The 15,703-nt window shown below is 37.9% G+C and overlaps 1 protein-coding gene across 1 annotated transcript in view; it reads left to right on the top strand.

Annotated features, from left to right (window-relative positions):
* Positions 1 to 15,703, top strand: part of VPS41 (VPS41 subunit of HOPS complex) — a 186,927-nt gene that overhangs the window by 137,508 nt on the left and 33,716 nt on the right. Inside the window, exons 13-18 of the mRNA XM_021935859.2 lie at positions 1,432 to 1,547; positions 2,820 to 2,876; positions 6,347 to 6,408; positions 8,291 to 8,372; positions 10,378 to 10,470; positions 15,448 to 15,575. Coding sequence (XP_021791551.2) covers positions 1,432 to 1,547; positions 2,820 to 2,876; positions 6,347 to 6,408; positions 8,291 to 8,372; positions 10,378 to 10,470; positions 15,448 to 15,575 — 538 coding nt within the window. The remainder of the gene's footprint in view (positions 1 to 1,431; positions 1,548 to 2,819; positions 2,877 to 6,346; positions 6,409 to 8,290; positions 8,373 to 10,377; positions 10,471 to 15,447; positions 15,576 to 15,703) is intronic.

Here is a 15,703-nt window from a genome sequence, read left to right as displayed (position 1 = left end):
TTTTTTTTTCCCCTTCCTACTTGCACTAAATGGAATTTAAATTAAGGTGCTGAAAGAATCTTAAGAGAATACCTGGGTAGACCTCGTATGCTGAAAACAAGGACATTTGGATGCAGAGATGTTGCAGAACTTGCATAAGCTCCTATAGCAAAAGGGAAGACTAGAGTTCAGACCAGGACCGGGGGGAGGATTGGGCTCCTTGTTTTTTGTTCTTGTGTTTTTTCTATTGTCCTGACTACTTAATGTGACACATAATTTAATGTCAAGCCGCATGGCTCCATGATTGTCATATCTCTTCCATTTTACGTGTCAGGAAAGTTCGCTCTGGGATGGCAGAGAGGTTCTTTCTTGTTTGTAACTGAGTGCTCAGAGCCTGAAAGACTTCTGGCACATTCTAGGTATTCGGTCAATATTTGTTGAGTGGATGGAGGAATACACTTAGTCACGGCTCATAAATACAAGGAGAACCATTAATATTTAGTCATACCAGAGATGTCTGTGTTTGGCTATTATCATACCTTTGTAAACTATATTAATTAAAATAGAACAGTTAAGCTTTGTAGGAATGCTGTACTGCTTTAAACACAGTTGTCATTTTTTGAGAATATTTTCAGTTCTCATTGTGGCCAAAGGAAATGAAGAAATATTCTATATATATTTAAACTTTCTTATATGAAGACCCTAATCTGTTGAAAAATGTAAGAGTATATTCTAGACTTGGCAAAAAGCAACTGTGATTCACAACTGAAAGTGTCCAATCGAGGTATTTGGCTCAGAGCAAACTCTGCTGCACACTTAGAAACCCTTCAGAGCAGGTTTTATAATTGAATTCTGCAGGAAACCCTCAGATTGGCATTGTGCACAACATGCTGAAATGATAGATTATGTCCCTAGGGCTTGGGCGTCTGTCATTTATGCCTTAGGTGGCCTTGACCTTGATGAAGAGGAAACATTTATCGCCGACTGTGGGGTGTAATTGTTCTGTAAAAATAGAACAGTGCTGTAAATGGCCATAAATAAAATTTATATACAGTAGATGAATTCTAATATGCAATAGACATGGAGAATTTTTAACACTTTTTCAGCTGAAGTCAGAGTGTTAATGTATTAAATGTAGAATTTTAAACTCACCTTATTTTTTTTCAAGTTTTTTAGTATGTCATTGCCTCCCTTCCTGTCCCTCTCCTTCTCTCCCTTGCTTTTTTATCAAGTATTTTTACACTTAAATATTTTTAAAAGCACTGAAATATGCTTCTGTCATTCTTTACCCTGTCTCCCACACTTACCTTCCAACAGAGCCAAACACACAACAAAGATAGACACATTTTCTGTTCCTTCTTGGGCTGGGTAACCTAACCAGGTCCTCTGAAACCATTGCCAGATTTTCTGCTGTTGAGTCACCAAGTCATTCCTCTCTTCTCTCACCTATAGAGTACTCTGAAGGGGAATCACTTTTTTACATCGTGAGTCCGAGAGATGTTGTAGTGGCCAAGGAACGGGACCAAGATGATCACATTGACTGGCTCCTTGAAAAGAAGAAATATGAAGTACCCTTGATTTTATTTCTTTGAAAGTATTGACTCATCTACAGCATGGAAAGGATAAAATATTTTTGTAATAAATCTTTTATGTAGTCAAAGTAGAGTATCCCAAGCCAAAAATATGTAGGAAGTTAATAACTTTCCAGTATCCCCTTCAGAAATTAGGGAACCAAAAGATTGCAATGGATTGACTGGCTTTACTGCTAAGTGGGGGAGCAGTTGGGAGTGGAAGGAGGAGGTGAGTTAGATCTAGACTGTTGGAAGTTTTATTTTTTGATTTTGTTCAAGGAAATTAAAATAGAGCTAGTATTTCAGAGGTGTCTATTTGGATTTAATGAAATCATTTATTTTGTGCTTATCACATTGATACTCACTTAAGATGATTTGAACTACCAGTTTGGATAGAATGATGATGTCCACTTCATTGAGTTTTGGCTTAGATTAATTTGAATAGATAATGCCTAATGTCGCTTAAAAAAAAAAAAGAAAAAACCATTTTTCAACTTTAATAGCTACGAAGTTATGTTATGTAGATGGGCTTATATACTAATTTAAAACAGCATCAACAATAAATAGTCTACGTATTTGTTGCACTAAGTTTGTAACCATCTGAAAGGATTTGGAAAAAAGAATTTTTTTTCATTTATAAACCATTTAAAGTCCAAGTATTGATAGCTAGTTCATAACCCAGTTATTACCATGTTACTTTAAATCCAGTAGTGTCTCAGAGAAGTAATTGTATGTTTTACACATTTATGTTAATGTAGTATTTGTAAACTTTCCAAAATTAAAATCAGAGATTTTTCAAAAACTTAGTTTTAGATATACATAAACATATGCATATAATTCACATTTTTATTGAAACATAAGGGAGAATGCTCCTTTATCAATAGTGTCGTAAAGATTTAGAAGACAGCTGCCTTTTTATGTATGGAGACTAGGAGACTTTGTTGTATTTTGATTTGTGTCTGAAATGTGATTCAAGTGTCCTAATGAGGAAATGAATTCAAATGGAAGTAGGAGAAGTCTTCATTTTGGTTGACTGCTTTTGAGTTTGAATTCAGTGAGGTTCATTCAACCATAGTATTAAGAATTCCAGTGCTTCAAGCAAAAACCATGGGAAAATGAAGCTTTATTCGTGTAGTGCAGAATGCTAAACCATAATAACTGTAGTGTTTATAACCTCAATATCTTTTCTCTCCCACCTTCTCCCATTTTCCCTCCCTCCTTTTCTGCTTTTTTTTTTTTTTTTAAATCATCCTTATGTTTGGAATATAGGAAGCATTGATGGCAGCTGAAATTAGTCAAAAAAATATTAAAAGACATAAGATTCTGGTAAGTGTGCAATTTGTTATTTGAAACATAACTTTATCTTTCAATAAGTTATAGTGAGACTGAAAATAATTTGAAAAGAACAGGTTTTTCCTATCTTTTGAGAATTTATTTTAAACTAATTCCCTAACCTATGAGGTCAAAATATTTTATTTTATCGAATCAGTTTCTGCTTGTAAACAAGAGACTTGAACGCTTGCTAGAAGGCAAGTTTAGGTAATTTGGAAACTGTATGTGTGAAAAACACTTTAAATACAGAGCTTTCTAGTTATGTGTATGAAAGTTTCTCTAAATCATAGGTAAAAATCACATTATCACAAAATTTATCAAAAGAGAGGTTTCATAAAACTGCATTGCTTTGGTGTTTCCATAATAACAGACTCAGTTGATTTTGTTATGGAAACTAATCTAGAGCATCAAATACATTTTTAATACATTTTGGACTCAGGAAAAATAGAGTGACTGAAAGCCCCTTTCTTTGCTAACTGTGACAGTGAATGTGCAGATGGAGAGCAGAGAGGAGCTCATATCCTTCACATGTGAAGGGTCCTTGGAGACCATCTAGCCTAGTTCCCTTGTTTACAGGTGAAAACTGGAGGCTTAGTGTTTTATGGCTATTTGGGTTTCGGCACAGATTCTTTCTGCCTACATTTTCCCTACCGTAAACTTCTCTGTAAAACTCCACACTAAAGCCTGAATTGCCAAACAGTGCAGAAGCAAAATAATTTAGGAATAACAGGAGAAGAGAAAACCAGAGCATCTTAAAAAAAAAAAAAATCCAGCCAAAATTGTGGAGAATAAGCAAGGATTCTCTAGAATTGGAAGAGAATGCATTCCGGCCCTTAGAGTAGTTAATATATGCGAAGATGCAGAGATGTGAAACAGCTTGGCCTGCTTGGTTATGTGGGCAGTTGAGGGCTTTTATTTTATTTTTATTTTTTTTTTATTTTTGAGACGGAGTGTCACTCTTGTTGCCTAGGCTGGAGTGCAATGGCGCAGTCTCGGCTCACTGCAACCTCTGCCTCCTGGGTTCAAGTGATTCTCCTGCCTCAGCCTCCCGAATAGCTGGGATTACAGGCATGCGCCACCACGCCTGGCTAATTTTGTATTTTTAGTAGATACAGGGTTTCTCCATGTTGGTCAGGCTGGTCTCAAACTCCCGACCTCAGGTAATCCTCCTGCCTCAGCTTCCAAAGTGCTGGGATTACAGACGTGAACCACTGCACCCAGCAGTTGAGGGGTTTATTACACGGTAGCAAAGACCAGATCCTGAAGTGCCATTCATAATTGAGAGCTTGGTTCTCTCTTGGAACATCTAGAAGTCAATTTAAGCTTTCAGACATCAGATTTCCCCGTTAGAAAGATTCTCTGATGGAGATGGGGCCAGAGGAGGGCCAGCTGAGATGGAGATCAATCAGAAGGCTTCCTAATCTGGTGGAAAGTGATGAGACTTACACACAATCAGGAGGATTGGAGAGGTGAAGATAGATGGAAGATACAGTAAATTTGAATCTTTGGGATATGGTGACTGATGCTGTGTGGATGAAAGAATAGGAATAAAAATCAAGACTGACTCCCAGGCTTTGGGCTTGGGACTCTGGTTTGGTGCTGCTGTTCACTGATTGATAGAGATACCCTGTGGAAGGAGGAGCAGGATTGGGAGAATTGATGAGTCCTGTTTTAAACACATTAGTTTTAGGTGTCTGTGGGACATCGTAGTGGAGCCCAGGAAAGAAATTTGGACTCAGAAATAGATTTGGGAGAATTATCAGCAAACAAGTGTTACACAAGCTTGGATCAGCCCACATGGGGTGAGTGTTATGAACAGAGGACCATGAATGGAACCATCAGGAATGCCGTCATTCAAGGGATGATGCATACATAGTAGATTTGGAATAGCCAGAGCAAGGTCATTTCATGGGAGCTGAGAGAGGAGAGAACTCCAGGGTAGAGTTAAATACTTGAGTAGTGGAGGTAAGTAGGTCAGAAGGTTAAGACGAAGTCAGCTGGTCAGTTGTACACTGGATTTGGTAATATGAAAGTAGTGAATTTTCTGTATATGTATTATTTATTCTCAACATGTTATAGGGAATGAAAAGTGAATAGGAGATTATAAAGATAGACTATCAGGTTAGCTGTGAAGGGGAAGAGGGTGAAGGCTGTAGCTGGGGGCTATGGCATCGTGGGATGATGGTAGTTTTTGGGTATTTTGTGTAAGAGAGGCAATTAAACATGCTTATGCTGAGGGAAAAGAGGTAAAATAGAGTTGACATAAAAGGTTGATGTAAAAGGAGGAGGAGGAGTGCAGGATAAGCTCCACAGTGGAGAAGCATGGACACGAGGATTGACTCTGAAAAGGAGACGTTCTTTCTCTGAACCTTGATGGAAAGATCCTCTATAGAATTGTTATGTGTTATCTGTTTCCAGAAAAATAAGGAAGTTAGACACTCTTTCTTCACTTGATGTCTCATATAGTAGTTATTAAAGTAAAAATTTAATAAACTAAAAATGATGGGTATTTTCCTTCACTGTTGAAATGGGCATGTCCTATATGTTAGTCCTATACATTAGTTATGAACAGATTTTTTTCTCTTAGCATGATGTAATTTCATACCAGACATGCAGAGAAGGAATGGGCTGCTGCCACTTTTTTTTGCCATACAAGAAGGTGTTTCACATGCACCTTTTTGTATGTAAAGTAGAAATTAAAATCCAACTTTTGTTATATAGAGAGAGTTTAAGCTTCTGGTGAAATACTTTTAGGTGCAAATAGTATATGAGAAGATTAGTCATAGGGAGCTCAAGCAAGAACTGTCCTCCCATGCCTCTGGTGATGTTGGCCACCCAAATCCTTTCAGAACGGAGGTAGAATAAGTGAATAAACATGAATACTCTGAAGCCAGTCACTTCCCTGCTTTCAGCCCAGTTTCTTCTCCTGTAAACAGATAGGTTTGAATCACAGGTTTTTCAGAGTTCAGTTTTACTTCAATATCAACTTTAATATTTCCTATTTCCCTTTAATATGATAGTCATTATTTCATTTTTCTTATACCATCTTTTCAGACTTGGGGTAGAAGAAGCAGGTAACTTGCATTCTACAGATGAAGACACAGGAAACAATTTTATATCCATTGACAATGTGGAACTGTTGGATCATGTTTCTAATATCGAATACCACCTTTATGAAAAAATCTCTTAAAGGGGGCAGATTAGGAAGCTTTAAAATACTAACATTATTTACTTTTTTTAGTGACCTGACCTGTGAATTCTAAAATGTATGAAAATACAAATACATTTAAATATGAATATGCTTAAGAAGCAAGCATAATTACATAAAGCAAGATAAGAGTATAAACAGGTTATAGTCAGTAGTGCCAATAGGATCCTAATGTTGTGCTGTGTGCAGAAACTGAGACTGAACATTTTAGTTATTCCAGTTAAATTTTGACATTTCTTCATTTGACTTTCCCTAGGATATTGGCTTGGCATATATAAATCACCTGGTGGAGAGAGGAGACTATGACATAGCAGCACGGTAATGATGGCATTTTCAATTATTTTTAATATAAATAGAATTGAGCATTGCTAACAATACAAATAAGCCATTCTTTGCAGTTGACATTTTATTTTTGTACATCTTTCTAACAAGAGTAATTTTTGAATATTACTTTTGAACTATAATTTTTGAATATTAATGATTTCAGGTATATTATTTTCCCAACTATTTCATTTTTACCAGAGGAGAATTGTTTTTCTCATTATTTAATGAGAAAGGTATCAAGAACCATGAAGGGTCTCAGATTTCACCTATTTACGTCTAACAAGTTAGCTTGTCATTTCCCTGGTTGCTGGCAGAAGACAAGAGACTCTCGGGGCAGATCTAAAGGACTTTCTGAGCAATAGTACCAGCCAAGGTACTACTACAACAATAGCAGTCAACCAGAGTGTCAACATTTGCCCCAGTCCCCAAGCCCCAATTCCCACAATGCAACAGAGGGTGGACATGCAGATCCTGCCCATGCAGTGGGCTGTGATACGGGAGAGAACCCCTGAGCTTAGGGTATCTGAATCTTTTCTAGTGACCAGGAACCCCATGTATTAGTACATTCTCACGCTGTTAGTAAAGACATACTCAATACTGGGTAATTTATAAAGGAAAGAGGTTTAATTGAGTCACAGTTCAGCATGGCTAGGGATTACTTACAATCAGAAAACTTACAATCATGGCAGAAGGAGAAGCAAATGTGTCCTTCACAACGCAGGCAGGAAGGAGAAGAACGAGAGCCCAATGAAGGAGGAGGAAGCCCCTTATAATACCATCAGAACTTGGGAGAACTAACTCACTATCATGAAAACAGAATGGAGGAAACTGTCCCCATGATTCGGTTTTCTCCACCTGGTCCCTCCCATGACATGTGGGGATTAATGCTAACTACAATTCAAGATGAGATTTTGGTGGGGACATGGCCAAAGCCTATCTCCCTGCCTGCCCTTCGTCCCAGAAGACATCATTTTACCTTGATTGTACTGGGCAGTAAGAAACCTTCCCTTTCCTCTGGAGGGAGACACTATTTGTATCCTCTCATTTCTAGAGCTGTTTGCTTTGTAAGCATCCTTGGAAGATAGTCCAGAACAAAGTGCCTCAGTTTATGATTCAAAGAAAATTTTCCCAACCAGAGGATGACAATTAAATAGAAGTGACCAGACCACAGCATCCTGGGTCGCAGAGGTCTGTGATGGGCAGAACACGTAAACGTTATGCAGTGGTGTGCACGTCTGTGTGAGTGGTTCCCACTGGAACTGGGCAGTGCCCACTGCGTGACTGCATGGCAGCCCTGGAAGAGTGGCCTCAAACCTGCTTCTGGTCCCCTGAGGTTATTTAAGAAAATGTGTTTCTTTGATATGTAAAGTAAGGTTTCATTCATACATAATCAGTCCTCCAGATTATATAGTAGGATAGGATTCTAATTTTCTGAAGTCTGATTTTGTAGTGCATAATTTAAAGCCATTCAGAAAGGATCTGGCACTTTGGGGTATGACGAGTTTTCTTCAAGGCAAGAAAGGTCCCCCGAAACCAGCAGTGCTCATCTGGATAAATGGGAAACTTAGAACAGGCAGATAGTTGGGAAAACCCCTAGTTGTAGTTTCTGAAAATAATTCATCTTTATTTATAAGCTTTTTATATTAACTTTTATAAGTTGTGTTAACTTATGTATGCAACCAAATGAGTAACAGTAATACCTTTATGTTCATTGCTACTTGAGATAGAAATTCATCAAAACTCTGAGAAGAGAGATTTCTCTAAACCTCTGGGGAAAATGTCCATTTATTCTGTCTCTCTTTTTGTTTTTGTTTTTGTTTTGTTTTGTTTTGTTTTGTTTTTGCTTTCTTTCTCCCTGGGATGTTTTTACTGCCAGCAAATGCCAGAAAATTCTTGGGAAAAATGCAGCACTCTGGGAATATGAAGTTTATAAATTTAAAGAAATTGGACAGCTTAAGGTAAGCAAAGCCTTATTTTTAACTCTCAGTTTCTGCAAGTAGTATATTAATATTGCAATGGAAACAAAGATAATAGAACTCAGCTCTTTATTGGGAAGTGATTATTATCTTAGATGGAAAGAAAAATCAAACTTTTAGAGATCAGTTTCAAAATATAAGCCTGGTGTAAAAAATATACATATATATAAGATTATATTACATATACAATGTGTTCACTTATTTCTTTCCAGTTCTGTGTTTAGACGAAGTTTTCATGCTCTTTTTAATGACTTTTGAAATAGGTGGAATCTCATCCAGTAGGTTATAAAGCGTAAGACTTTTTTTAGATTTACTGAATAATTAATGTATTTTTCAAATAATATTTTACATGCTGAAAGATGGAAAAAATTGACCACCTAGCTCTAATGAATAATTTTGGTGTTTCTTTTTTTAAATCTTTCAACTTGGTGCACAACATCCTAATCAATCAATAAAGTATTCTTATGTTTGTTTTAAACATTTAAAACATGTTCAGTATTTGTGGACCTTTTGAATGCTCTCTTGGAGTTATAAATATGCTTTAAAAATTCCCAGTTACTCAGCTTGTCAACCGTGTGACTCCTCCTCTGTCTGCCCTGTAAATGTTACACTTCTCATTGGATTTATTGGGCTGTTCTGGAGGACTTTATCCAGTCCTGCCTCCCTGTTTACTTTAACAGCTGTGTAACTTGGACCTCTTTTTTGAATATCATGTCGTCGGCATTTCTCCTTGTATATACTGCTGATAATGATAATTCAAGTTAATATAAATCCATTTCCTTCCCAAATTCAGTCCTTTTCCATTTAGTCTGTGTTTATGATACACAATATACCCATTCCCCAGGGCACAAAGCCACTGTTCTTGATTAGAACATATTACACCCCTCCTCATTCTGTTTAATCTCCACTTCTTGTCAGTTTTATCATGTCAATACCAGTCAGGTCTCTTCTCTTCCCTTGTGGTACCATTGCCTTCATTCTTGTCTGAGCCATTGCAAATGCCTTCTGATAGATCTGTGGGCAGCCCTAGCCCAGAGTTATCTGCATAAAAAATAAGTCTTGACTCTCACTTCCCTAATGCCTGTTGCTTCCCTCCTGCCTATAGAATAAAATCGGAATTCCTCTCATGATCCCACCTCCCCTTCCTCTCCAGCCTCATCTCCCTTCAGTGATGCCATGTCGTATCTCTGGGCCCCTCTGACCTCCCTGCACACAGATGCATGTTCATGGCTCTGCGCCTTTGCTCATGCTATTCCCCCTGCCAGGTGTCCTGCCCCTCTCTTATTTTTTCCTGAGAAACCCGGGGCTTTAGTAGGCAAGGTTCTCCTCTGCTGCTGCAGCACTATGCCAACCCTTCTCTTGTAACACTTACCACACAATACAGTTATTGTCTGATTAATTGTCTGCGTATCTTTCTTCTAGGACTTGTGAGCTCCTTGGGGATCGTGACCCTCTCTGTCTGTCCCCAGTATAAAGCATTGATGATTGGATCGTAGGGCATTATAGTGACAGTATTTGGAAATGGACTTTTAAAACAGCACTGAAAATATCTGAAGACCACAAGATGTATTTTTCCTAATTTCAAAAGATGATTATGCATTGGTAAAGGTTGATAAACTCCAGTTGAAGGAAAGAAAGATGAATAGATTACCTATACTCCTCGATTACTTAAGAAGTTGACTTTTTTCATCTCTGTGACTTTATCCCTCCTATTTAGATTTCTATTAACTCATCAGGAAGAACAGAGAGATGAAGATTAACAGGCAACTTTTAAGTTCATTCATACATGTATATACTTTTGAAAATATATTATAATTTGTTGTTAGAAAGTAGTGTTCATTTAAATCCTCTTCAGAACATTTTTTTCAGAGTACTGTATTGCCTCACATTTTTAAAGTAAAAATATACTTTATGTTTTCTGCATAAATGGAATGCAGTTTTGTTTTGCCATTTTTTAAAGGATTTTTTTTTCCTTTTCCTTACCTAGGCTATTAGTCCTTATTTGCCAAGAGGTGATCCAGTTCTGAAACCACTTATCTATGAAATGATCTTACATGAATTTTTGGAGAGTGATTATGAGGTATGGTATTGTGATGTGGTCATATTTACTTGTTCTCGATGGGAAGTGTTAGGAAATCTAGAAAGGAATACAGTGGAGCGATGTCTGTAAAGGAAACAAACAGATTTGTAGTTTGCATGTGGCAGGTGAGACTGAGCTAGAGAAACTCCAGTGATAACTCACGTTTATGTAGACAGTGAAAACACTTAGTCCTTGTGCATTTTAAGGAATTCCTTAAAGTTACCTTCTTTCTAGAACTAAAGAAAAAGAGCTAAGTACTATTTTGTGGATTTCATAAATACAATAGCAGCTGCTGTTCCATCTTTGATATCATCCCAGAAGAAAGAGAATTATGAGTGTTCTGTGAAAATGATGGAGAAGAGTGCAAACTTTCTTTACAAATGCTAAAGTATATTATAATTTTCCTATTTTTAAAGTAATGTAATTTAAGCATTTAAAAAAATTTATTGTTTTTATGATTCTGTTACAGTTCTTGCACATGATTGAACTCTTACTTTTTCATGAAACTTTTAAAAATCCTGTATCATCAAGGTTATCCTGTTGATTTCATATCTAGAACACTTTTTACTGAGATGGAAAGAAACAAGCATGACTTAACCGTAGAGATTGTAGATGTTTTCTCATGAATGTTTTAGGATGTCTGTCTGGTCAGTACTATTAAGGAGGTTGTAAATAATTTGTTTTTATTTTCATAAGCTCTTATAAATAATTCATATTTTACCTTCCCTTATTCTCAGCTTAATATTTAATTTTGAATTAAATTGTCACATAATCATTCAAATAGCTGTGTTCCCTAACAACACTTTTGATCACATATGTGGAGAGAAATTTTGTGTTGCTAAGCAGAGCACTGAAGGTCGGATTACAAAAAACAAACTGTACTTCTCTGGAATATTGACTTGTCAATTTTTTTTTTTTCTCCCTAAAAAGATTTGAAGTAGTATTGGAGGTAAAGGTGCTTCATGACTTCTTTTTATGGGGTTTCTAGTCATAATGCCTGTAGCTTTGCCTATTAATTTACAACCCAGCAGAGTTATATTAAACAGTTAAGCTTTGTTTAATATTAACGACAAATGTGTAAGTATGTTAAAAATGGGATGATTTCTATGGCATTTCGTTTCATGAGTACTTTCTAGACTTTTACTTACTATAATAGGCACTGAGGTTTTCTATAACTTTGCTCATTCAATCATAACAGGTCCCTAGTACCTGTGTCCTCTAATTAATAATAATGGCCACAGGATAGATTTTATAAATATTTTTGGGGTAGCACATTTATTCAAGGGTACACAAAGCCAGTTAAACAGAGAGACGCCTGACATGAAATATGATAGATGTTTATTTCAGTTTATGGTGGGGTCATCATGCTTTTATCACACAAGATGTTTGGTCATTTTGTCTTATTTTGTGTTTGAAGTTGGCAGCACCATGAGGCCCTTGCATGATAGTGAAAAGAAAAAAATGGAGCCAAACTTTCTTCTTTCCCTGAGCATTGTTATGAATGGTCTAGAGGCTACTGTGAGCTGCTGGTATTGGGGTAGAAATCTTTTCAGACTATTTTATCTTATGTAGTCTTAAGAAAACAGGGCTGTCACAGTGGCTTACATCTGTAATCCCAGCACTTTGAGAGGTCAAGGTGGGAGGATGGCTTGAGCCCAGGAGTTCAAGACCAGCCTGGGTAACATAGTGAGACCTGTCTCTACAAAAAACTAAAAATTAGGTGAGTGCCTTGACATATACCTGTATCCTCAGCTATTCAGGAGGCTGAGGTGGGAGGATCACTTGAGCCCAGAGGATGAGGCTGCAGTGAGCTGTGATCATGCTACTGCACTCCAGCTTGGGTGACAGAGTGAGACCCTTTCTCACAAAAAGGAAAGAGGCCGGGTGTGGTGGCTCACACTTGTAATCCCAGCACTTTGGGAGGCTGTGGGAGGCTGAGGCGGGCAGATCACAAGGTCAGGAGATGGAGACCATCCTGGCCAACATGGTGAAACCCCATCTCTACTAAAAAAGAAACACAAAAGTTAGCTAGGCATGGTGGCATGCACCTGTAGTCCTAGCTACTCGGGAGACTGAAGCAGGAGAATCACTTGAGCCCGAAAGGCAGAGGTTGCAGTGAGCCAAGATCGCACCACTGCACTCCAGCCTGGGTGACAGAGCAAGAGTCCACCTCAAAAAAAAAAAAAAAAAAAGAGAAAGACAAAGAAAGAGGGAGACAGAGAGAAAGAAAAGGAAGGAAAGAAGGGAAGGAAGGAAGGACAAGGAAAGGGAAACAAAGGGAAGGAAGGAAGGACAAGGAAAGGGAAACAAAGGGAAGGAAGAAAAGAAAGAAACTTGATCTGAAATATTATTTTGGTTCTACAAACATTTTAATGTTCTGATTGAATCCATTCCCCAAATTTCTGAAGTAAAATTTCAATCATGTTAATATATAAGAAGGTTGCAATCTAAATGGAAAATATGTGGTCTTTTGTTCTGGTCTCTTGCCACCCTTCCAGGGGTTACTTTGATAGAAATTGGGTAGAACTTTAATGAAAACTATATTACTGATTCTTTTGCGATTTTCTTACCAAATCCTGATGCATTACAGAAGCAACTTCACGCTGTTTTCATTTCTAAATATTATTTAAACAAATTCACAGTAGTTCATTAAAGTATTAATGGAGTTATTTAATAGTAATAATGTACCTTTTTTTATATAAACCAAAAAGTGACCAAGGCAGATCTCAATTGATTTAAAGGTTTATTTTGCCAAGGTTAGGGACATACTTGGGGAAAAGAAACAGGGTCTGTGTCCTGTGCTTTTTCCAGAGAGAGTGTTGAGGACTTCAAAATGTAAAGGGGAAAGAGCAAGCAGGAAGAGAAGGAGGAAATTTTAAAAACAAATAAATAAATACATAGGGGGAGAGTAGGCAGTGAGGCACGTGGTCACATACCAGTGATGCTTTGATTCGCTCAGGGAATCTACATTTTATATGTAAAAAGAGAGAAGTGGGGAAAAAGTCAATTATGCATTCATCTCTTGCTCAGTAGATCTACCTTTGACATGAATAAAAGAAGCATGTGAAATGACAGCTCTCTGGGAACAAAAGGAAGGCAGTTTTTGCATGACTCAGTTCCCTTAACTTTCCCTTTGGCCTAGGGAGTTGGGGGTCCTGAGAATTTATTTTCCTTTCACATTTAATAAGGTGGACATTTTAAATTCTCTTTACTGCCTTACGGATATGTTTTTGTTCTAAACGTTATCAGGGATCAGTAAGTAAACTGCTCCACCATATTTTGAGTTATAAAACATGAGGGCTAAAGTCAGGAATCAGGGAGTAGAGACTGAGCAAGATACTGGCCCAGAATCAGCTCCGGGAGGAAACAGGATCAAATCAGGGAACCACAAAATTTGAGATCTAGAAATAGCCAGAATAAGAGCCAGGGGATAAGACTTGAGCCAAAGTCCCAAATTCCAACATAAAACTGGCATTAGAAGCCAGAGTGGAAGGAGGACCAAGATGGTGACTTGTTAAAGGTATAGAGTGCTGGACAGTTTCATTGTGGGAGCAGCCCTGTCCCAAGCAGGCTGCCTCGTACAGTTGTGCTGGCTATACAGTGCACAACTGCCTAACCAGTCGCACCCAGCAGCCCAGGCCTAAGTGCATTAGAGGACTCTTGGTGATGGGGAATGTAGCTGACTTGGGTAATATCTGTAAGATGTTAAAGCTGTCATCCAAATGTTACAGTTAGTCCAGAATGGGGATAGAGCAAGTCCAACCTAAACTCTTGTCCATGCAGTGAGACTTTATAGAAGGAACAGGATACCTTTCTTAGTTGTACATTCCGTAAAACTAAGGACCGAAGAAGATGGCACAACCTGCCTCCCAGGAATGCTAAATGAAGATTTATTGTACAATAATATTCCCTGCAACTCTTCACTACACCCAAACCCATAGTCTGAAAATTGATGAAATGTTTATTGAAGAAACCTTTAATCATATAATTGTTTGGGCTGTTATGTGACTAAAAGTGAATACTTTTAGGGATGGTTTAAATTGTTTGGTTTGTTTTGAGAATTTAGGAGAAACCAAACTCAGTTTCTCATGCTATACTCTCACAACACAACACTTCTGTGACCAAATGTGTGGATTTTTCTGCTACAGACTAAGAAAGCAATTAGTTCTTCTGTGGATACCAGCTGGGTGTCCTCTAATTCAATTCAATTCTGACACTATCTACATGAAGATAGCATCAGATCCTGCAGGCTGAGGGCTCAGGCCCATAAGACTGCCCCCACTTCAGATGCACCAATCACAAGTTATAGGCTGTTACCTGTACTTCTGACTGGTCAGCTATAAACTGGTATTCCCACTACCACCTCCTTAGATTTGACTCATTTGCTAGAGCAGCTCACAGAACTCAGGGAAACATTTTACTTATATTTACTGGTTTATTATAAAGAATATTGCAAAGGATACAAATGAACAGCCAAATGGATTAGATGCATTGGGCAAGGTGTGTGGGAAGAGGCATGAAGCTTCCAGGCCCTCTTTGGGTGTACCATCCTCCAGGAACCTACAGGTGTTGAGCTCTTGGGAGCTCTCCAAAGCCACTCCTTTTGAGTTTTAACGGAAGCTTCATTACTTAGACATGATTGATTTAAATCATTGGCCATTGGTGATCGGCGTAACCTTCAGCCCCTCTCCCCTCCTTGGAGGTTGTGGCGCAGGGGTGAGGGTAGGGCTGAAAAGTTACAACCCTCTAATCCTGCCTTGGTCTGTTCTGTGACCAACCCCACCCTGGAGTTACCTAGGGGCTGCCAGCCACCAGTCAGCTCATTAGCATAGAAGAAGACACATCATTTTGGAGACTCCAAGGATTTTAAGAGTTATATGCCAGGAAACAGAAGGAGGACCAAATGTATATTTCATAATATCACAACTATTATTCTTTTGAATGAGTGTTCTCTTTCTGTTTTTCACCTTTGGTTAGGGTTTTGCCACATTGATCCGAGAATGGCCTGGAGATCTGTATAACAATTCAGTCATAGTTCAAGCAGTTCGGGATCATCTGAAGAAAGATAGTCAGAACAAGACTTTACTTAAAACCCTGGCAGAATTGTGAGTATACTTAAGTGTTTCTTTTTCCATATCAGTCTATGTTGAAAAGTTTTTCGTACTTTAGATTTAGCACATAAGTAGAGAGGATGCATTTTATACCATTTCCTACATTCCCTCTTAGTAAAAAC

The sequence above is a fragment of the Papio anubis genome, chromosome 4 (assembly GCF_008728515.1).
Source record: "Papio anubis isolate 15944 chromosome 4, Panubis1.0, whole genome shotgun sequence".
Classification (NCBI taxonomy): domain Eukaryota; kingdom Metazoa; phylum Chordata; class Mammalia; order Primates; family Cercopithecidae; genus Papio; species Papio anubis.
The sequence above is the reverse complement of the archived record's forward strand: the minus strand, read 5'-3'. Positions and strand labels throughout refer to the sequence as shown.